This window comes from Grus americana, chromosome 8, assembly GCF_028858705.1.
Source record: "Grus americana isolate bGruAme1 chromosome 8, bGruAme1.mat, whole genome shotgun sequence".
NCBI lineage: Eukaryota > Metazoa > Chordata > Aves > Gruiformes > Gruidae > Grus > Grus americana.
Window position 1 is genome coordinate 36,410,919 of NC_072859.1, and position 24,429 is coordinate 36,435,347.

The 24,429-nt window shown below is 40.1% G+C and overlaps 1 protein-coding gene across 4 annotated transcripts in view; it reads right to left on the minus strand.

The window, feature by feature from the left end:
• Positions 1-24,429, minus strand: part of SLC44A5 (solute carrier family 44 member 5) — a 101,898-nt gene that overhangs the window by 30,958 nt on the left and 46,511 nt on the right. For 2 of the 4 annotated variants that reach the window (XM_054834212.1, XM_054834209.1), the window contains exons 2-3: positions 15,614-15,662; positions 6,990-7,063 (exon numbers count right to left, since the gene is read on the minus strand). The exons of 1 other annotated variant lie outside the window; for it this stretch is intronic. In XM_054834212.1, coding sequence (XP_054690187.1) covers positions 6,990-7,063; positions 15,614-15,662 — 123 coding nt within the window. Of the gene's footprint in view, positions 1-6,989; positions 7,064-15,613; positions 15,663-20,891; positions 21,061-24,429 lie in introns of those variants that run through there. One more of the 4 variants, XM_054834210.1, reaches the window with a different exon arrangement.

The window sequence follows — 24,429 nt, forward strand, 5'->3', positions numbered from 1 at the left end:
GAGTGGAACAAGCTCTCATTTTGTAAATGAAAACATTTCCTGACTTCTCACTTGGCAATTGTCCCGTTTTTCAGTTATTAGGTCTGCACCCGGCAACTTACGTATTACATGCTACCATGACCCATAGTACTGAATGGGAAGAGAGGTTTATATTGAACTTTTAAGCTTCTTTTGCCCACTTTGAAGCAGGATTTCTTCTCCAGGCCATTTTCACCTGCACTATTATTTCCCTTTGAGGATCAAGTACACACTAGCTATCACTATTAGTACCATTATTGCTAAGCTGTAGTGTGCAGACCTGACTAAGCTTCCTTCGTGACTAGTCAATGACTAGCCTGTGAACTGTTCTGGCTACTAACTGCTGATTTGACCCTAAATAATGGAAATTTCATTTATTTTTAAGTATCATCTGAAAGTAAGAGAATGCTAGAATATAATTCCATATCACTACCCTGAGCTAACACTCTAAAATCAGGTTGCTAGAGAACGGTTAGAAAAGACCATTGATCTTCTCCGAAACATTTTCTTGTGCTTGTATTATGTGGAAAAGATTACAGGCATTACAAAGATTTTATTCCCAACCTTCCCCCTCTTGCACTATATACTGAATGGCAGGAACCCCCTTAGCATACGCTTTAGGCTTTGATCTATGCAAACCACCTTGAACTCGCTTCTGTGTAATTACCCCATTTTCTCTCAACTTTGTGACATTGTATTTAGTCATTTGTGAAACTGTCATTTTCCTCAAGGCCACTTTGGTAAGAATAACAGCGCTTAACAATAATGATACGTGCGGTAGGGACAGAACCTATATAAGATCTCAGAGCAACAGACTGCAAATTTATTGAAAGGTTTGGGACAGATGCACGACATATCTTCAATGACTTGCAAATAGTTACAGAAAATCTGTAATGCTACCTTCAACCCGGAATGGTTTTAGGTTACCAAAATGAATCTGCTAGTTCTTTTTAACCTATGTTAGTTTTCCTTGTTTTGGAGTTTGCAAATTAACCTGCTACGTGGTATCAAACCCCTTCTGCACATTCAGATTAACTGCGGTGTGCTGGTGCTCAGAGAAAGCTAAAGTGCTTCACCAGTTTAAGCCCCATTTACGGTTTCATTTGTTAGCCCCCACTTAGTTCAGTAGCGTTACTTAACAGGATCACGTAGGAGGCATCAACTCCCTCTTAGGCATTCCTATAGCCAGTTGGTAACTCACACAGGTACGTGACGTTAGAAAGCTGACAACTCTCTGGTGGCTGCAATGAGTCTGTAGGTTATGCCATGTACGCTTTCGTCTGTCGTGACTCTGACAAGACGGAGTTTTTCTTTCTACTTTAATGTGACCTTGCTTTTCATACACATAAAAGCCTGGTCCCAAATGGATCAGGCTCCTGTACAGACCTGACAGGCCTTCCAGGCCTTACTTGTACGATGTTAGATGACTCTAATACATCGGTGTTTTCCCAGCCCCCAAATTAGTTTTTTTTTTAATTAGTTTGGCACATTATTAAAGGCATTCATTTTTTGCATTTGACTGTATTTTTTCTTTAACATCAGCAAAACGGAAGCGATAGAGATAAGCCCCACGATGCCAGATTCAAAGCACTGACAAGAATTTTGTAGCAAGACTTATATCTGCTTCATATAGATAATTTGGATGTAGCTGCTACAGCCAACAATATCCCTTTCCTAAGTAGCATACGAAACGTGGAATTATTTTTGACTCCTCAGACACACTTGGGAGAAAGGCGATAAACACCACAACATAATGTCGGTTGGGTTTTTTGCTATCGTAGTCTTATTAAGGATCTTTCCATAAGAAGGGCCCATGTGACCCAGGCTTGCTTCCTTCAGCCTGTTTGGGTGGGCTAACACAGCCAACAAGAATAAAACTTCGCTCATCAAATGGGCAAAGCAGTGTATTCTCCTCAGATTCTTTTCAGTTCTAATACAAAGTCTGCTGAAATATTTCAAAAAGGCTCCCTTGGTTTCACTGGGTTTGTATCAATCCTTGGTCTCAAATTTAATCACTCATTTTTGCAGTGTGTTTCTCAATTATTAATAGAAATTTGCAGAGTATAAACAATGGAACACATTGCTCACTTCTGAATGGAATTTCTGTTCAGACTGTACCTGCTTTGCCATTATCAAATTGTCCTGCTTGGCAGTAGTTGTCCTGTGTGCCTAAGGCTGCAGTCATGTTTTTGATAAAACAGTACTAAGAAGAATATGCTTTTAAAAAATAGATTTAGTACACTTTGTGAAATTCCATGAGTGGGATCAGCTGCTGGGTGGATGAAGACACCTCACTGCTAAATTCCAAAGTTCAACAAAAAATAATCGGGTCTGATTTACAACATAAACGTTTAGCATTTAATTAACTCTGCAGCAGAAGGAGAAGGGAAATGACCTACAGAAGAGAAAATATACAGCATCTTTCATTGCCTGTGCCAGGGCTAACCATCAAGACCTGTGAACTTAATCCTCTGTCACCTTGTTTGCAAACTTAGAGCAATGACAGTGAAAGAATCCATGTGGTAAATACACAATCTTTCTGGCCCCGTCAGTGAAGAGTAAGTACCTACTTCAGCAGTTCTCACTGAATGAGGAAGGTTACTGTAAGAACTAGTCTGACAGAGCAGCACCATGTTTTGCACGTTGTGCTGCACTGTTGGTGACTCGCTATCAAGCACTAAATGGATAGGAATCCGGTCGCATAAAATTTTTATTCCAGCATGCTCTGATGTTCATGAGGCTGCAGTCTGAGTGCTGGCACAAACACCTGGGCTAAAAAAGAAAATTAAGGAACAGCTGAACCATATTACACAGTTGACTCGAGCCTCAGAGCAGCAACGTGACATCCTATGACACCGGTATAGCACTTTCAGGAGGCCTGCGGTTATGTCAGTCCTTTTGTTGGTGTGGAGCCAACACACGTGGACAGTATCAAAACCAGCTAATGTCTGTCACTAAATGTCTATCAGATGCACTCCTTTTCTTCTGTGCTCTGTGGGCTACGTCAGTGGTTGTAAAGGCTGGAAAGCTCCCTGTCAAGGAGAAAATGAGATTAGAACAATAGCATCCTGTGATACTTAAGAATGAACTGCAAATCTGTTTATACTATATCTGTCTCATTCCTTCTACGGTGTATTTTTGAAAGGGCAGTCTTTCCTATCGTTATTTTGTTTCCCTTAAGGGTGTATTTTTAATGTATGGGGAGGCTGACCTGCCAAATTGTTCTTAGGGTTTTGTAAGACAAGCAATTTACTAATGTACTGAAAGAGGTAACAGGTAATAGAACGCGTGATACAGAATTTGTAAATCCATGCTGATAACGCTGGTATTCTATAAGCATCCCTTGGAGCAATACAAGAGTTATTCCTTTGAATTAAGCTGCCCTTTGGAATGTGAGGCTCTTTTGCAAGATGACTTATTTGCTGCCTTTTATGTGCACTTTTCTGAATTAAAATAACCTTAAATTAAGAGGCTAAACATTTGTAAAGTATTGCCCAGGTAAGCCCAGTGTCTTTGAAATAAAAATGAAGAGTTAAGTCAGTTTGATAGGAATGAGAACTACACGGAATGTTAAATTAGCACTATTAATTTATCTGTAAAGTTAAAAGAATGATAAGAAAGTAAATCATAGGATAACTATTTCTATTCAGTACAGTCACTCAACAGCAGCCATCACTGAAGCAGAACTAAGAAAGGCTAGTATCGAAAATCATTTGGTTTTATCTTTCAAGGAGAATTGATTACCTTTTACTCAGACTACGTTTCAGCCCCCCCATAAACATAAAAAAATTCTACCCTACTGTTACACAGACAGACATATAGCTGAAGCCTACGTGAACTATACATACAATACTGAGGACAAGATTTGACTCAGATTTTCAGTCACAGCAGTTGCATGATAAACCTGCATTTATTGCTTACTTCTGAAGCCAAATTAAACAGGGATCCAGAGCAGTATTCACAGATATTCAAGAAGCTGTGGAAATCTACTTTTTTTTTTTTTTAATAATAAGGCATAATTCATGACTAAGGATTGATCTATAATATCTTTTCTCTTAATGTGAACTTCTTTGACTCTCATGTATTTTGTACAGGGCTGGCCCCTGGAACTGTACCAAAGCTGAGATCATCTTTTACTTAGAAATAAATTTGAGTAAAAATAATAGCTGAAGCACAGTACAAAGAAAGATGAAAAGCAGGGACCATGCGGATCTGGATTTGGAGCTGAACTAAATGTTCCTAGATTGAAAATTCAAATCTTCTCTGTAAGAAAGGTAGAAAAAGTCACCAGCTACAAATTCTGTATGTGGTTCCAGAAACAGGTTCGAGTTCTAACAAATATTTCATAAGGTTTGCAAGAGGAGGCTGTTCACATGCCTTGTGTCAGTACGAAGCCACTGCACGTGCAGAGCAGGGAAAATGACCAATTCACTGTCTCGCATCGCAGTAACTACATTGCCTGAGATTACAGATGTGAAGAAGTGAGGAACTGGCCAGTCCTCTTCTGCTGCTATCTACTTCTGCAACATCTAGCATACGGGTTCTTGGGAAACTGCACATGCAAAGTTGACATAAAGTTCTAGCCAAAAAATTCAGCAGATTTATCTACTGCTAGAAAGAGAGCCAAGATCAGGCAGCACAAGAGTACCATCCAGCCAGAAAGTGCCAATGCTCTCCTTTCCCTTTGCCCAGGTAGCAGCACTTCAGAAGACTGCCTGTCCGCACAGGGGCAGGTCACCAGTCACCAGAGCATTCGTATGCCCGAGAAAACAACAAACATTCCTCTGAGCTGAGTCCAGCTTCTTCTGTTCTGGCTTTGCGTTTGAGCAGTGACAGAAGGAGAGAGCAGAATGTCCATGAAGAATCAATCAGGTAGGAAGAGGACAACAGCACAGGCATTGGAGGGATGTCCTTCAGACACGGCATACTCCCAGCACCAAATGGGAGGCACGACAGGTCTGCAACAGCTGTGCACAGTCCAGCAGCTACTGTTGCTTCTCAGGACTAATAATTTACCTCCTTTTCCTCAGTCTATTCAAGAGCAGGTTTTGTAAACAGAGATATATTGCATGTATATGCCGGTACCTCCCTCTCCAATCTCCTGTAGCTAGGAGTCACGTGACTACTTCTGCTCCAAATACTTTCACAAGTCAAATGAACATTAGTGGTGATTTGGATTCAAGCAAAGTGGGAACAATTCAGTTAGGCCACAAGGGCAAGATGATGCTTCATTCCATAGCAAAGGAAAGGGCCCACAGGATCCAAACAGTAGCCAGAACTGTGGTGAGAGAGCACGTGCACAGTTTTGCATACACAGAATCCAGTAGTGGCTACAAAACAGAGAGATCCTGGATTTGTCTCCACACAGATGCCACTGATGTTAACTTATGCATTGCAATCACAGACAGTGACCTTGTGAAAAAAATCGTCAAAGGACTGCCTTTCAAGTCAGTCTGAAGCTGACTGTACAATCACGCCGTGCAGTACACTCCGGGACTCCCTTCCTGGATCCAATCCCAAAGAGAATCCTATAGCTGCTGTAATCTCTAGAAGTATGGCATAAAATCGAGCACAGCTTGAACAGCTCCTGAATTCACTTTTTGCTCTGCCCACTTTTCTTACATTCATAGGTCTCAAGTTATCATTCATTTTTGGGAAGCAGAGGCTCAAAGATATTAGACAAGAAAAAAAAAAGTTTTGAAAAGAAATAATTTCTTCCACCTGCAAGCATCATCAGCCCTCTGTTACCCTGGTGTTCGCTTCCTAGTGTGGGCTTCACACTTCCTTGCAAAGGTCCACCGTGCCTCTCTCACTTGCGGGTATATACCATTTGCTCCCTCACTTCTCTGTCTTCCTGACGACGTAAAGGTTCATGAGGGGGCAGTAAGTACAGGTGAATAAGGGAAAGAAAAATTACACAGAGAGAGCTTCCAGTGCCTGAGAGAGAGATCAGACTTTTCAGAATGTGTTCAGTGCCCAGCTGAGACAAGGCAAGGTGAGAGGAGACAGCTCAGCATTGTGGCTTGCACGTTACGCTACCGTACAATGTAGTGGGAGGCTCGAGCATTCTCTCAGACAGTTACTGGAACCACCTAGGTTAAAGCAGTCTTGCTAACAGTCATCTTTCCATGCTGCAGACAGCAGCTTTTCACAGAATGGTTGGGATTGGAAGGGACCTCTGGAGGCATCTTGTCCAAAACCCCTGCTCAGGCAGGGCCACCTACAACAGGTTGCCCAGGGCCACATCCAGACAGCTTGTGAATATCCCCAAGGATGGAGATTGCACAACCTTTTCTCTCTACAGAACAGAAAATGGTATTACAGAATTATGAAGAAAACTAATGGCTTTTCTTCTGTGTAAGGCAGGGCCAAAACAATCTTTTACAAGCAAATTGAAAGAACTCAGGCAGACACGCAGATGGACAGTAAGTACACTTTCACAGCGTTATTTGGCCTTTCACACACAGGCATTCTTACAGTTCTCTCACACAAACCAAATAAAATGGCTACTATTAATGAATATCCTGATGTTCAAACAACTCTGGATCCCACAATAAATGAAGTAATTTATCTTACTTCTCCTTTTACTGCTCACATAGGTTCTTTCAGTAATATTTTACAGAACAAAAAGCCTCTTAAAACCAAACTGTTTAACTTCTGCTGTCAGATTAATGACAAATGAAAAGTGAATTTTTCTACCACAGTTACTTTATGATAGCAACATTATCAAACCATGTCATTTTTACTTGAACACACTTAATTTTTCATCAGTAAACACATGGTTTTGAAATTCTCTGCAATTAGAATAGACACTGAATGTTAGTTCATTATTTGCTTCTAGGCAAGGCGTTGCTTATTGATTCAAAAGCTTTACATAGATATAAGCAAAAGGGACATCTCAGAAATTCTCACATTCACAAAGTTGCTTCCCCTGTGTGTGAGAAAGCACTACTATACCTGTGTTTACTTACCCACGATTCCTAATGCAATGTAACCCAGAATGACAACTATGAAGATCACACAGCAAATAACGTCTGTACAGTGCCTAGGGACAGAAAGAAATGCTTTTTAAAAATAAGGTGTCTGATATGACCCTTTGAAAACACTGAGTGTCATAGGGTATTTTAACATCTGAGTAAGATGTCTGCACGTGCACTTAGTAGAAGCCTTACTCACAAAATCACATTTGAGGTGTAAGGCCCTGCTTTTGCAGCAAGACCAGCAAATAAATGTGTATGCCTTTTGCATTGTAGGCAGCAATAAAAACAGAGTGAGGAACAGGTTTAAATATTCTTAAAACAAATAATAACTTACAACATTGAATCCATGAGATCACTTGTGGTACAAGTTACCACAGGACATCTGCCTCAGCACGTCCCTAAAGCTGGTATCAAATATTGCAAACAATGTGACGAAAGAAATATTCAGTACAACTTAGCTGTGTTACAAATAGCTTATGAATGGAAAAATAACAACATGAAATGAAAAAAAAAAGGCTATATGCAACTACCCCTGATCTCTGCACAAAATTCTGGCTCAGCTGCTTGAGCTGATTTAATGCAACCTAAATACGTCCTGTGGAGAGGACAAAACACCCCTGACATATTGTGGAGAGCCATGCCTTCCTTTATAGACAGGCGACCAAAGAACAGCACTCTCCAGTCTGAAAACTGAGCCAGAGAGTAAAGTGTGAGTATTTAATTAAATTACTGTCTTCTACTTATTGGTCTGCACATGGCAGAGGAATGGAGATGTGGACCACTAGACTAATTTTTCTCCAGCACCTGACTGTGACCAGAGGAGTTCCGGGGTGTAACGACCGTGAAGTACGACACTCCCAAGCGAGCAGGAGAAGGTCGGTACGTGCTTGTGGAGACCACTGACCCCGAGGCCTCGGGCTGGGGTGAGCAGTTCTCTCCTTCACAAGCCAACTTCACAAGCCCTTGTGTCTGAAGATGTGTGGAAGCAAAACAGGTACTATCTCCTAGGCCTTTGCAGGCCTGGCTGGTTAAGAAGCATTTGCAGCTAATGGTCTCACCAGCATTTAATTAACAAAGGAGTGAATTTCTCCTAACAGAGAGTGCTGCCTACAGCCTCCTTATCCGAATGATTTCAGTCGCTTGTTGTTATTCACCGTGTCCTGCTTATCACGCACAGTTTTGGTGAAGAAGGGCTGTATGACCTAAAGGAGTATGAACCGTAACTGCCTTGTCTGGGCAGGGTTCACGTCCGCAGAGCCTGCGGGTGCTGCTCAGGGCTGTCCCCACAGCTGTGGTAACAAACCGCTGCTCTTCTGACCTGATCCAAATCTCATCCCGCTTTTCTGTGACAGGCGAGAGAGCAATAATCACCCCGGGAACGCTAACGTGTGCTTCAAGTTAAAGGACTACCTTTATAAAATGAGCGATGTTCATCTCTGCTCGTGAGTCTGTGCAAGTGATATCTTGCATCGAATTTAAAAGTTAATCATGATTCTGTAGCTGAGAAGTTACAGATAGTTGTTCATAGTTCCACAGTTAAGAATGTTACAGATAGTTCTTCATAGTTAAGGATGTCACAGATAGCTTTGTAGTTAGTTGCCTGGTACTACTAAGGATGGCTATTGTACAGTCCTACCCCTATGTCAGTTAATATTTATCCAAACAACGTACCAAGGAAGACGTGATTGATTGTCAAGAGGCAGAACCATAACCGATAAATCATGAGTCTGGTCAACAGACCCTGAAGAACCATTTGGGAGTGCCAGAAGTATTGAGAAACTGGGAGAAAGGTAATTGGGGCCAGGGTCTCCACGACCACCCACCCATGAGCCCCCTACCCAAATTACACCACCTACTCAAAAGATAGAGGCGGAGAAAAGATCTGAGCACGCATGCTAGTCTGCATGCTAGGCGAAGAAATCTGAATCAATCATTGCAACTGAACACGTACACCTTGTAACATTTGTGTATGAATACGACAAGAGAACCGCGTTAGGTGTGCTTGATGTGTGGAAATCCACCGAGCACCCAGGCCTGAATAAAGGCAATATCTCTCCTGCGTGTGTGAGAGTTGCCTTATTGCACGCCGGGTAACGAATCCGCTTTTCGGACAACACAAGGAGCCAAACGGATGCAAGCTGAATCTCGCCAGTAGAAGAAATCTTAGAATCCAAGCTACAACCGACACACAGTCGTTTTTATCATCTACCACTCTTTCCATTTTCCAGTCTATGTCTCCTCTTACAGAGAACCATTACTCTTTAGTATAAGGGAGATAAAGATAGCAGATCCTTTAAACAGTTGGATGACTTTAAAAGTGTTTCCAGGTGTGGAAAAGGAATGAAAAATCCTGTACGTTTCTCTAGAGAGACACAGTTTTAACATCTCACTGAAATAAATTTTTAGTAGAGGCCAAGGTGGTACAGGATTCAAGGTCAATATCACACTAATCTAAGAAAGGACAACTCCTTAAAGTAGAAGCAGCGATGCTACAACAGTGCTGCTCATTTTCCCAGCCTCCATTCTGACACTGCTCGAGCTTGGCTCTCGCCCCATCAGAGCCATTTTTAAGAGGTACAATATTTAATTCAAGATGTCTCAGGAGAAATATGGCACCATAAATACTTTAATTACAACTCCTATAGTCTCAAAATCCTCTTCCAGTCCAATTCTCACAGGTCTCATTTTATGATACCTAAATGCAATTAAACGTTACACCCACTTTGCTAAGCCTCCTGTTAAAGGTTTGCAGACTCACCATGAACAAATACCCATAAACTCTTTACCAGAATGCAGGATTTTCTGTTCTTTGTAATACACAAACTTCTATACAGTACCTAGTAAAACTCACTGTTGCCAAGTATTGTGAGTACATAAATCCTCTTTGGGGTGGCTTCAGAAAATTTTTAAACAGTTCATACAGACTAATTCTTGTTCGTACAAAATAATTGCTTATTTTACTAGATAGTATGGGTGAAACCCTGGCTCCATTTAACATCATCGTTAGCTCAAGCAGCTCACTTTCAGTGAGATCACATTACCTCATAAATACAAGGCCCCACAGGATAGGGAAAAAAAAAAGTAAAACATCTTAAATGAATAAATTAAAATAACTCTGTAAAGATACAAGCTTATACTGTGAAGACTCTGGGAATTTCCAAAGTTGCAGGAACTGGAATGATGGGAATTGCTTCTTCCTAAACAGGAGATATTGGAAGCCCATGCTTATTACGGAAACCTAATCAGAAATTATCCAGCTATGCTTTGACTGAAAACAGATTTGACATGAATTTTTTCAAACTAAGGAGGCTTTTTCGGTTTCTTTCAGGCTAATGAGGCAGAGCAAAATCACTTAGGAGACTGAACTCTTAAACTGAAGATGGATTAATGGAAATAGGAATATGAGAATAGGAACTGAGAACACTGCTTATCATACAGGCTCTATAATCTTTATTACAGATAGTGTTATCACACTTTTATTTATTATGTGTAAAAATTCAAAGACTAATGAGAAAAAGCTCTTTACATATCTTATGGTATAGATGACGAAAACATCAAAAATGCTTTTGCTAATAGCCAGTATTGGAAATTTTGATGGTTTTGGGTACTTTTTAGATAACCACATTCCATAATCTGAACCAAAATGCAGTGAGTCTATGTATTTGAACACAGGAGTTTCCATAGAGATAAATTGCTGATAAAACCATCAGATTCATCATTTTCAGGTGACGTAATAAAAGACCTTCATTTGGTTTAAAAGACCTTCATTTGGTTAAGTGCACAGTTCAGGCTCCCACATTACATGTCACTGCTTACTGCACTCATCTAGCTTAATTTATGGAGCCCGATTTGCTTTCCGCCCTCTCTCAGAAACATACTGGCTTCTTGGCTTCTCTCGCTGTGTTACACGTAGCAGTGAATGCAAACAATACTTTGTGCACGTGGCATCCTAGCAAATAAATGAATGCAAAGATAAAATCATCCACAGAGTATTAGTGCATAAAAGCCATTTATTCACTGACAGTTCATGCACTTAATTGTTAACGACTGACTAGAACCTCTCTCTGGCAGTTTCATGCCCAATCTGTCACAAGTGCAATTTCGCTCAAGATGCTGCACTAGCAAGAAACTATGACATTTATTAGTTAAACAGCACTAGGAGTATATTAGCACCTACAAATAGTCTTGAGCCCGGCGCTGTGCAACCGCAGTGCAAAATGAGGCACAAGATGTTCACGGGGTGAGTTTTCAGTTTCACTTTCAACTCTTTTGACACATTAAGGTGACCACTAACATCCTCACTTCTGAGTTCCTCCCCCTTGCTTGCCTAACAGCTTGTGTTTTGAGACTTCCCTAAATCATGTTGCGTCAAGGTGATATTAAACTATGCCATACAATGCCATGAATAGCTCTGAAGACCCCTTTCGTCACTGAGGCTGAACTGAGAAGCAAGATCTGCTGTACAAATGGGTATTTCTATCAGCACATTGACATTGAGGGCATCATCCTGCACAGCTGAATAAATGTGCAAGGCGCCCATGAACTAAATGGTTGCGGAGAAAGTTCCTTTCAAAATCCCCCATGAATTGCCACTTCTACTGTGGAGGCCAAAACTGCACAGAAAACGATATTTATACAAGTTTTCACCGCAAGCTGTTTTCCATCAACTTAAATTCTGCATTTTCTTAATGAGTATCACTGAGCTGCACTCACCCGCATGGATTTACTAAGTTGATATGTCTTAGTTACAGGCACCATGCTTAAGAAAGTATTGTTTAGTTCTGGAAAACTCAAATTTTGATATCTGCCAATGAGCAACATCTGTAGACACTGTATGCCCCAAGCCAGAAACACAAAACAAGAACTCAAAGAAAAATGTAGGTTTCTCCACTCATATTAGAGAGTGCATGGCATGTTATGTTGATATAGACGACAACGTGTAATAAAACATATATGTACCAATAAAATACCAGTAGTAAGAAAACTAGTTGTATATTCTACTAACATTTATCTATGGTAGACTCTTAGTGTAGTCTGTGTAACATCTTTCGCAGGTTATTTAGTTTAAATAGCACAAAGAATAGTTTAAATGTCAAAATTGTTTATTATTTCAATATTGACCACAGTATCAAGTTATGTGCCACATAGATATCTATAAGTGACACATTCATATTTGTGAGAAGGTGAAGTTTGTATTGCTAGTTAAGGTGAGGAATTTCTATTAGGTTTTTTCAAACTCTCAAAGAAGATAGCTAAATAGTTGTGGAAATTTACTCATATTCAACTTGTGTGAGAACCCATTAACTGCATTTTCTAAGCACAGAGGAAAAGGCGATCTTTGTCTTAAAAAGAACACTGAATTTCTAGAAAGACGTTGAGCAATTAAAGATAGTCCAGGAGGTGTCAGGAGTTTTAAAAACATAACAAGAAAAAGAATCTACAATGTGCCTAGCCAGCAAGAGGAATATAAGAAAAACCCAAGAAACTACATAGAGGAGGGAGAAAAAACAAGGGGCAAGGGAAAGAGTTAAGACAAACTCCACAAAATTGGAGATAAGTTGGAAGTGTGATTTACTAATTTGATATGCTATGATTGTATTGACTGTATAAATTCCTGTACTGGAATTTAGAGAAAATCTAAATGGAGGAAGACAGGTTTTTTTATACCCAAAGTAGTATAATTGCATTAAGAAAAAGGAGCGGCTCGTTTTCCCACCTGTGTGATAGTACCTGACTGATTTATCCACAAACATATTTAAGACATCTTATGATGATGTTAGTGGAAGAAATGCTTTTTTATTCTTAAAGAAGAGTAACACATTCTATCTAAATTCCTTATGAATCCTGAACTTCACAAGCCTTCCCCACAACATTACCTCCTTCATCTGGCATCGGCAGGACATACTGAGGCCATTCGACAGAGCACCCCTCTGGCATGACAAACCTGCCTGAAGTCCAGTCTGAGAGACCACTTCAGTGCCAACGGGGAGACAGACAGACAGACAGACAGCCTTAGGGCTGTGGCACTAGACAAGTGTTTGTACATTCGGAAACTGAGAGGTGCCAAACTTACTCAGTTCCTGGGGTGGACCTCTGGGGGCAGGAAAAGATAGCTTGGAGGAAATTTCTGCCTTTGAGGAATCAGAGATAGCCTAGACTTAAAATACGACGTACTAGATCTTGTCTCGTATGAATTCAGTTAAACTGATCATCAGATGTGCTGTGAGGAAGGTAGGCATCTCCAGCTCAGACTGACAGGAAACATCGGGAGTTTCTATTTTCCTCTAGAAAGCTGTCTACCAAAACTCCTGCTACATCATTTTGAACTGAGAAATTGCAGAGCTGCTGCTTCAACCTGTAAGCTTACTCACTTGGTGGATACAATATACAAAACCTTACAAGTGTTTTCTGATAGTAAAGCACAGGTGAACACTTAATAACATCCTAAACTATTACTTAAATTCATCCTATAAACAGTGCATACAAAATCGCACTGGCAGTATCGTAAAGATACTTCTCAAATTAGGATCAACTCCCTGAACAAACATTTCCATTTATTTCTAAAATTATTAGCTTTCAGAAAGGAAAAGAAGAAATACGTCTTGCGTAGACAAGAACGGTGTGTGTGTGTTCAAGTGAGAGTATCACGTGGCTTCAGTGTTCTTCTCTGTCATAAATTTTCTGCTGAGAAAGATAAAATTGATAAATAACTTGGGGTTCTCTAATTTATTCTTCTCACTAGTGGCTTTGAGTGGTTTGGGGGATAGCTTGGTGCTCAACAACTTCAAAACATCATTTCTACTCTACAGTATCTCCAAAAGTGCATCAGCTTCAGCAGTCACAATGATGGGATGTGACCTTTTCCAGCTGTTTCTGCACCTTTCAGTGCAGATATGCACAATTTGCAGCCTATCTCCTTAGAAACCCATCCTCTCCATTTTTCATATAAAGACAACCTTTTTCCCTCACCAATGAAAACTGACAATGAAATCAAGAGCAGGACAAATTATTTTATCAGCAGAAAGCAAAGATAGGTGTTTCCCCACTCACACTGTACAGAGCTATGCCAGTTATGGCAAGGCGTACAAACAGCTCTGTCCTCACCCACACCCTTACTAGCACTCATTTGTCTGGACAAAAATGTATGCTTTCAGCTTCCTAGTATCTCTTCTCCTACAGAAAATGAGAAGTCCCAAAGTCAGAAACAAATTCAGGGAAGATGCCCATTTTCCTCCTGTTGAACTCTTTGGAATATCTTCTGAGAAGACATTTTGTGTGTAGGAACTAGATAGTCTTTATTTGCTTGGAAGACTGTGGTTTCTTAATCATTTATTCTTAGTAATTGGAAAAAATGAATTAAAAAACCCCAGTTCATTCATTGTCTAAAAAAATTAAATAACAATCTTAAACTACTTCAAGGGCATGTCCATAGTGTACTGCACGGTGCTGCACTGATGACCCCAAAAGGCCAGGCAAGTCATCTGGGTGTCTTGCAGAAACGGTAGGTTCAATCTAAATCCAAGTGCACCTCATTGCAAAGTATGCTCAGTAAGCATCAGTGCAGCTATTACTGCCCTAGGGTCTACCGTACAATGAAGCCATGCCCTTAATGTTTAGGGAACTGACATTTTTTATATTGTTTCCAACAATACTATCTCACCAAAGCATTATAAAATGCACCGAGCATACCTGGTGCTACATTGCATTCATTGGTTGTGCCTGTGAGAAGCTGCTGTGGAACGTACAATTCGAGTAGCACACATATGTACCTGGAACTGCAGAAGCTGTCACAGCACTGCACAGAGGTAACAGCAAGCCACAGTGTAAAACCAGTTTTTACTAACTATATCACACAGTAACAGTAAAAACACTGGCATACCGTCACCAGTTTCACTGCTCCTCGGGCACACGAGGGAAAGGCACAGCAACGGACAGCTCACAAATACCATTACACTGCAGTATTTTAGGATCCAACTCTGCAGTCCACAGCGCCATACGTCGTCTCGCTCGCTCCAGAGGCACTCTTCACGCGTGTAAGAGCTGTTCACTCAAGCAGGTGTTTTGGGGCTGAGTCACTCCAGCAGCCAGTCACATCGCTGGCAGTACTGGTGTCACTGGTCAAGCACTACGGATTTTCTGCCAGGGATTTATCCCGCTGGCTGGCCAGAGTACAAATGTAATGGTGCACACCCAGGCCATACTCTGGAGAGAACTAAATAAATCTCTTGATGAGCAGGAAAACCAGCTGCAAATTGAAGAATAGAGTGTGCCAGGGTTCCAGCCCTGTGCTGTGCGGGAGCGAGACCGATCGTATCGCGTGGCCGTGGCAACCCAGAACATAACAACACCTAAATGGTCCTGCTTACATCAGCACAAGGTAAGACAGCAGGTACTAGACAATATAAGGCACACAGAATTGGCATTCGAACTGAAAGAACTTAAGAGCACGCAGTTAAATATTACCCAGTAACTATACATCCTCAAGGGTGGTAAGGATTGCCTTCTGGATTTAAAAGAACTGCAGAATTAAACTCACGAGTTTTGTTAACAACATTTTTTATCCCCTGTTCGCTGCAAAACCAAAAGAATGAAATAGGATGAGTTAAGATATTTACCTGTTATGAATAGGTCCTCTGAACTTTGGGTCAAATTTCCTTGGTTCACCTGCATTTAAAAAAAAAACACTATAAAAATATAGCCTTTATTTAAAATAAAATCTATAGAGAGGAGAGTATTAACAGCAGTCTTTGAAGAACATCTTCCATACATTCCTATTTAATCAGTTCTGTTAAAATAATTTCATGTAGGCAATGTCAGTAATTCACCGATACAATTACCTAGTTTTTGTAGACAAGGTCAAAGCTTTTTTTTTCCTAACTGAAAAACTTTGAGGGCCTCACATTTTCCACACGATAAATTACCTTTAGTATACATCCTATCACTACACATATACACAGTGTTCACAGCGGAAAGTTGCTGATATTTGAGAGAGAAGGATTAAGTCTCACGCTCGCACGCTCAGTGTGTTTGGCAGCGAGTGAGTGAACCTACCTCTCTGTAGCTACCGGCTGAGCACTTCTGATTTTTCACTGAAAGAACGGTTTGGAGTCACGTCTGTACTTAGTGTTACAGTCTTGCAGAGTTATTCTTACTTCCCGCTGCTTTGGTTACAGGACTTTACAGACATAGAGCTGCAGGTTTGCCTTTTGGCATTGAGCTTATCAGACTACAAAGCAGGCTGGAGACTGCAGAAGTTCAGCGCTGACCTTGCTCTCCACCAGCCTGCACAGGTAGCGTAACCCCACCAGCTGCTCCAAGGCCGGCGATGAGGTACGGCGCTGCAAAGCAGGCAGCGGAGCACACGTTCCAAACATCTTCTCCAGCCCTCAAGTGGATGCAGCCACCACATATCCCAGTGTAGGAAACGGGGCAGGTTTGAAAGTGAAAGTTGGTTATGCGTACACCCCTGAACATGCTTGTTGCTGCTTTACATGAACCTCGGAATGACTGGAAGATCAAGGCAGGTCCCTCCTAGAAACAGGTGGCAGCGTCTGGCCAGAGTTTATATATGAAAGGAGTCAAACGCAATACACTTTTTTCACGTGGCTATCCTGGTTGGCATAGTTCCACCTGATTCACTCTACACATCAGCAAACTGTACTAAGAAACTACCAAATACTAACCCACCAATCTGTGCTTCAAATGTGGACTTGAATATGAATGAGAGCATGATTTCACTTCAGAAAGAGTAACAAAGATTTATGGCAGAATTTAAATTTTCAAGTTTCAAGCTACTGTATGAAGAGAAAGAAGCAGTCCTTCATTCAACAGACCAGGATTTGGATTTTTTTCCTTTTGAAACTAGCTATTCAGCTTTATGGGACTTTTTTTAAGTTCAGTAATTATGGAGATTTACTGAACCAAACTTTGTGCAATGAAAAATGACTTCTTCATTCAACTGTCAACACTACAACACGAATTACTGTTTCAGAGTGCTGTCTCACTGCCTTCGTAAGGATCTCCACTTCTGAATGTATCTGGTACCAAAGGCTGTTACCAGCCTAAGCTTTCCCCCGCCCACAGGAAAGATACTTAAATATTTTCTTCGATTAGAGAAGACTTCAGCAACTTCTCAAAAGCAGAATTTACTTATTAACTAAGTGCCAGACTTTGTTCTTGGTTTCTATCAGAAAAACCTTATCAAAATGCGCACAGACCAGTACAATAAACACAGCAGATACTAAAATTCTATTTGCCCTTCAGCTGAGGTCCGCCTTACCAAGCTCCTAAACCAAATGTATTTTAACACAGAAGAGACTGGGAAAGCTAAAACTTTGGAGGAGTGATGTGTGACAGAAATGCTGGCGAGTGGAAAATGTAAGTTAAACTCTCACACAGGTACTACAGGAACGCACCATGGTCCAGGAAGCAAGTGTACCATACACAATACCTAATGCTGGGCCAAAAATTGTACTTTGAAGAACCTTTTTGTACAGCGATTTCTACAAAATAAGTATTTCTACAAAATAATTTATCTCCAGAACATTTCGGTCTGTAACGTTACTCCCTATTGACGAGTTCTGGCCGTAAGCCATGCTGAAGTAAGCCTTTGTCCATGGCTCACACAGGGCCCGAGTTCAGCATGTAAGAACAGGCACACCAGATCACGAGAAAAATCCATTAAATCCGTACCCTGTTGCTGACAAGGGGCCGTAGTGAATACCTGAGGAGAAATGCAAAATCAAGGTAAACACAGTGGTATTTCCTTAAAATTGAGATTACACAGATCTGCAGCTGCACTTTTCTGAACAAAAGGTAGTGACTTTGTATTTAATAGTTGTATGTTAATCTCTTTCTCATTAATTTCATAAATCTCTATTTAACTTGCATACACTTTAACAACCTGCAATGCCCTACATCACGGAGTACTACAGGTTAATGAAACATTGAGGTACTACCTCCTTTTGTGTGTTTTAAGCCTGCCATCACTCAGCTCATTCCTGTATGGCAGCATGGCACGCTACTAATAATTTTACAGGTTACTATATTCCTCTTTATTTGTCTGTCTTCGAGAGTCCTAGTCTGTCCCATTGTTTCTTGTACATAAGCCATTCCATACTTTTGGTCATGCTTATATTCCTTTTCTGTACCTTTTTCAGTGCTACTATGTATTGCTGGAAAAGGAAGGGCCAGAACTGCACAGGATATTCATCACAAATGTTGGCTGTGATTTATACGATCATATAATGACTTTTTCTGTTTGATCTCATTCCATTCCTTCTAATTATTTTTTACAGTCTACTTGCTTTTGGGGGCAAACGCTTTCACCGAATCATCCGTTAAGACCCCAAGTTCTCACTCTTGAACGTTAGTAGTTAGTTCAATCCCACTACTGGAGAAACCTATTCGACAAAGCTATTCAGTATTTTCCTTAACAATTTGAACGATGAAGTAGAATGAACACTTTGAAACTGTGCAGGTGACGAGTGTTAAAATACTTCTGGAGATGGAAGCAAAGGGATTTCGATAAACAATTTAACAATTCAAAGTGATTCTCGTAACCTGACAAAAGTTACAATGGCAAAGTCCATTCACAAATCCATACAGGATAATTGCTTTCAACAACACTGATGAAAAGAACCCTAAAGGATTACAGCAGACTACAAACAGAGAATGAATCAGTAAAGCGATGTCTTTGCAAAAAAAGCGCAACTCATTGAAGAAGCGTGAGCACGACTGGTGAAGTCACTGTTCCTTGTGCTTGGAACATGTAAGGCCTCAGCTGAAAAACTATTTCTAGATCATGGCACTAGAATTTCAGAACATACAGACAAATTGGAGAGTAGAAGGACTGATTAAAAAGATGACACTAAGATGTTTACAAAAAGCAGTAAATGAATGCTAACTTCAATGACCGTGATTAAGGGAAGGAGCAGAAAACAATAGTCATCAAATACCATATAAAAATTACAGTGATTCTCAGCTGCTTCTATCAGAAAGAAGCTAACTTCATCTACAGCAAAGATGGTTTAGGTTAGGCATTAGGAAACCTTTCAGAACACATGGGCAGTTTTACAGTGGAACAGTTTTTCCAAGCATACTTCTGAATTTTCCTCACTCTAAGCTTTTAAGAATGGACTAGACTAATACCTGTTGGGCAAAGAACAGGAAAATGTACCACGTCTCAGCACAGAGACAGCCAAATGGATCTCTTGAAGTCCACCTAGCCCCGCATCGCTCTAATCGTCTGGTTACAGCCAGCTAAGACGTAGCGCACCCCAAATGTATTTTAATGTGCTAGTTGGTTTTTATCTTTTCTCTCATGTTATGCGTTGTTTACTTTCCAGAGAGAAAGGAGTGATTTCTGATCTCCTTGGTAAGGCAACAAGCTAGATTTTCAAAAACACAATAGACTTTCAGCAGGGAAGCCCCACACTTGTATTTTGCTTGTAGACGTTTCTCCAGCCAGTCTGTGTTGTACTGAGAAAGCTCGTTGACAGGGCAATCTCCTGAGCTTCCGGAATGTCACCATTACGCAGAATGGTTTTCTAACGTAGCCAGTTGGGGAAGATGTAATGTGTTTCCACAAATGTCCTCCTCTCCGTAATAAGATCATTCTTAACAGATTGCCCATCATTGTAAATAGCTCAAGTTTTGTTATTTATGTCATATCTGTGTGCTTCTGAAAAGAAAATGCACGTCAAAAGATACACATATTTATGGAGCATATTCAGGTGTAGTTGGTGAACTCCACAATACTGCTACAATGAAAACTAATATCCACTAACTCATAGGCAAGAAAATAAAAGCAGACAAAGCACTCCAGAGAACGAGCTCCGACTCAAATGGAGACTCTCGTCTCCATCAGGCAAGCAGAGGGATGCGGTGCGATAGTAACAGTCATTAACACCGGTAAAGTTATTGCGGCACTGCAAACTTCTCCCAAGGACTGTTCCTCACGGCCAGCAGCCAGTACGCCTATCACCGCACGGAGCAGCGCCACGCCGCCCAAACTGCCCTCCCCTGTCGCGCAGCTCTTGATACAAACCCATTACAGAACATGGCAGTTTACAAAGCAAAAAGTAGCTGTATTCGTCAGGTATACACTAAATGCACTGACAAAAGTAGTCTGTAGCATCATCGGAATATTCCTTACCGAAATATATGATACAGCAACCATGATCATAGTTTCATGGAACAACAGAAAAAAGACAAATTTTGTTTGTTTCATTCTCATTTTCGCACATTAGATATAAAATTCCCTCCTTAATTACTACCTTTCTTTAAAGATTGAGAATATTCTTTGGGGGTGAGGTGGGAAGTATTTATGTTATTAGTATTTATGTAGCTCCTGGTAAAGGCAAACTACTTCCTTAGCTACAAAAGCCCAAACGTTATTTAGAAAGCAAGTGTTGCGGGATAACGACTGTCATTTTTTTGCTAGAATTAAAAATTGAGATGATATTCATTCTTTGCAGATGAGACAGATCTATTTCACAGGCTGCTTTATAACAGGAAACTTTTGTACATTAAATTATAATGTCATTACAAGAAATATTTCACAAGATGTTTCATTTACGAATTCTGACTCCAAACAGCATAAGAATTTAATTGTTGCACTTTATTACCGCAATAATTTTTTAAAAAAATTCTAAATTACTTATCTAAAATATCTAAAACAAAAATAGACAATGCATATATAAAGTTTACCTTTGATCTGCAATTTAAATAAACTTGCAAATGTCATGCTGGAAAAAAATTAGGATATTGCCAATAATTGAAGAAGTTCTAGAAAACCATTTGGGACTGGATCCAAGCCCATTAAAGGCAGTTGAAATAAATGAGATTCAGATCAGGTACTTATGAATTCTCTTAAGAAAGCAGGTACATTACCATGTTTTCCATAGTAGTTTTCTTCATCTCTATCCATGTTACTGTACCTGGATCACTTTAGCAAGCTGTGTGAGATACTAACTGTGGACTCCTGTGTTGCCAGCATGCTTTCCCAGCAAGCACAGATACACAAAAATACTATCTAAATAGATTTTAAAATAAAGCTGAGTGTCACCGACTTCTCCAATCAGAATGGAAATTCACCAAGTAGGCAGGGCTTCTGTGAACAGAGAGAGATCGCTCAGTGCCTTGCTCACCTAATGAAAAGGAGACAAATGAAAAGGAATGACTCTTATCAGCCTGTAGTAACCTACAGTGTACAAGCAGAAAGGGAAATGTCTGCACCTGAACACCATTTGTAAAATAATCTTATGGAAGTCAATACAACTGAAAAACTTGCTGATGATTTGCTAACTGACAATACAGTATCACACTGTCAGTAATCGCTGTGGTTTTGTAGCCTATGCCAGTGTTCTGGTTTTGGCTGAGATAGAGTTAATTTTCTTCCAAGCAGCTGGTATAGCCTGTGTTGCAGATTTAGGATGAGAACAGTGTTGAAAACACACTGATGTTTTTAGTCGTTGCCCAGCAGTCAAGGACCTTCCAGCTTCTCATACTGCCCTGCCAACGAGAAGGCAGGGGGCACCCAAGAAGCTGGGAGGGGACATGGCCAGGACAGCTGACCCCAACTGACCAAAGAGGTATTCCATACCATATGATGTCATGCTCCATATACAACCGGGAGGTGGCTCGGCTCAAGAACTAGCTGAGCATCAGCTGCAGTTGGTGAACAATTGTGCTGTGCATCATTTGTTTTGTATATTCTATTGTTGTTGTTGTTGTTATTATTGTCATCTTCCTTTTCTGTCTTTATCTCACGTCACAAGTTTTACCTTTTTTTCCTTTTCAATTCTCTCCCCCACCCCACTGGGGGGTGAATGAGTGAACGGCTGTGCAGTTGTTCTAGCAGCCTGCCGGGTTAAATCATGACAACTACTGTGAGAGAAAATAGTCTTTACATGTCACAGCTGGCCAAATCTTTCTTCCTCGGTATACGTGACTACCTCCTCCAAAGTACAAGTCATGCTATTGGAAAAACAAGATTTACTCTGACATGGTTAAGTCTAAAATGGAATCTGCTGTATATCACTCGTCAAGTGGAACATTTATCTGTAGAAGTAGTCATAATTTACTAAATTATTTTCTTAATAAAATGTAATTCCATATTTCTGCATAGCACAATAGTGCAGAACAGAAGAGTAAGCACTAGAAAATCTTAGCATTGTTAGTTTAGATACTGTAATTCCTATATAGTGAAAGGAAGGATAAGGCATTGTAATTAGTGCGTGAATCTGAAAGCCTGAAGCCATTAAAAAGAAAAAAAAAAAAAAAAAAGAAAAGCTAGCAACTTCTCCTTTTAGCCACAAAGGAACAGAATCCCTGTGTGGTGATCCTGACCAGTATGAAATTTCCTTTCTCTGTGGAATATGATTAAAATACCAATTGTAGAATTCTATAACATGAAACACGTACACTTGTATATATGCATTCCTACAATAATTTTACAGACAGGGCTGAACTATGTGCAGGAACAACAAAAATAATGTTTTTAAGTTGACTCTGTCAGTGTGTAGTACAGAATGACACAGAAGAATGATCACATATTACAGTTCATGAATGATGACTGTGATATGAAGTCATAGCCCACGTTGTTGTTACAGAACTTAACAGCAATGTTCTAATGTTTACCAAATGAGATATTTAGTATAACCACTATCAGCAAACAAAGGTAAAAATAATATGCTGAGGATGTAGATTGATCTTTTGTAAAATATTAACCATTAACTGTACTCTCATACTTAACTACCTCTCTCAACTTCCTCCTATCCTTAGGCAAATTAAAAAAAAAAGTGGAGAAGCCAAGTGACCATGATTCCACTGTGCTCCTTCTCGAGTTTGCACCTCTGTCAAAGGCTGCTTCAATAAATCTCATTATAGTACAGTAACAGAAGGCCCTGAACAGACAGTGCTAAACACAGAGGTACACTAACTAACAAGGCATTTGGCCCGCAATATATTACTCAACTCTAATAAAATGCTATTTCTGCTTTAATAACTATTAGTTTCTTCAGGTCTCTTCCTTGGTGTTTGGCCAACAATTACACGTACCCATGGCTAGAATACGTGTGGCTTTTTAAGAGACTAGTATTTTCATTAGAAAGACATTAGAGCAGTATGCGTATGTGCTGCTTCCCTCTACTGGAGTAAATAGGTATGTTCAAGGAATTAAAACTATTCCCATAATATGCCTCAGCAATAGGAATACCTCCTTTAGGGCAAGTGTACACAACCTGCTAATCCAATGCTCAAAGAAACAAGTGCACAAGCCAACAAATTAGGCTGCTAATACATGCTTGAGATGTATTAGGACTGAATGAGATTCATCCCAGTTGACGTTTCCCTAAAAAATCATATGAAGATTTTGATGTTTCTGCCCTTCTATTCTGGGTCGGAGTAGGAAAAAACAAAATAACACAAGTTCTTGCACAATTCGTCTATCCCTTTCAGAAGCAGAACATTCTTGACCATATACGAAAACCTCATCTTTGCAAAGTTTACAGTCTAATTTTGCAAAGAATCAAAATAAATGTTTGAGATGTACTACTGTTTAGTAGCAGTCCATTTAATTTTACTTAAAGATCTTTTTTTAGGCAATCTTAAGCTACATTGTAAGTCATATGTAATGTTCCTTATACAGAAACAGCCTAATGATCCTAGTAATATAAAACAATACATTATGACTGTAGGACACAAATGTGTAGAAGCAGTCTATCAAGTCAAAAGGTTGACATTAGTATAAAAAACAGCTCTTCCAGTAAGTCTTGTACCTGGTTTACAGGCATACAGGGTTTTTTTCCTCTTTGAAAGATTCAGGTATAACTTGTTTATTATGAGATCATATACTGGTACACATATAAATTTCAACTATAATAAAAGCACACTTATGATTCCTCTCTTGTGTAATAAATCACACTAAATGGTAGCCTTCTTTGAAATATCGTGACAGTGTGAGTCCTTCTGTTTGTTGCTCCTTCAGCCAGAAGAACTCATGAGTGGATGAATACAACTCACCCTGAATTCCATTTTTAAACCCCAAAGAAGACAAACTTTTCTGACTTCGGGTTGTGTTGTTTTTCTTTTATTTCCTATTAGCCAACAGTGAAATAGAAGTCTATCGAAACAGGATAGCGGCATCAAGCACGCTGAGGCAGGGGATGATTAACTTGCCAGTAGAAAAACACTGAATAAGTAAGTGCATCTTCAGCTCAGTTCTCTACAGGTACTTGAGTACCTAATTCTGGGCAAAATTCACAGCCCTGCATCCTTTCCTGGAGTTTCCATCAAAAAAACAAACAAGGCATTCTTTCCTCAAAAATACAGATGCCAGAAGAGATGATGGTGCCTGTCCCCCTACCAAACAACAAGACTGCTCCAACTCAAGATGCAAGAGATATAAATTCAGACCCACACTGCAGAA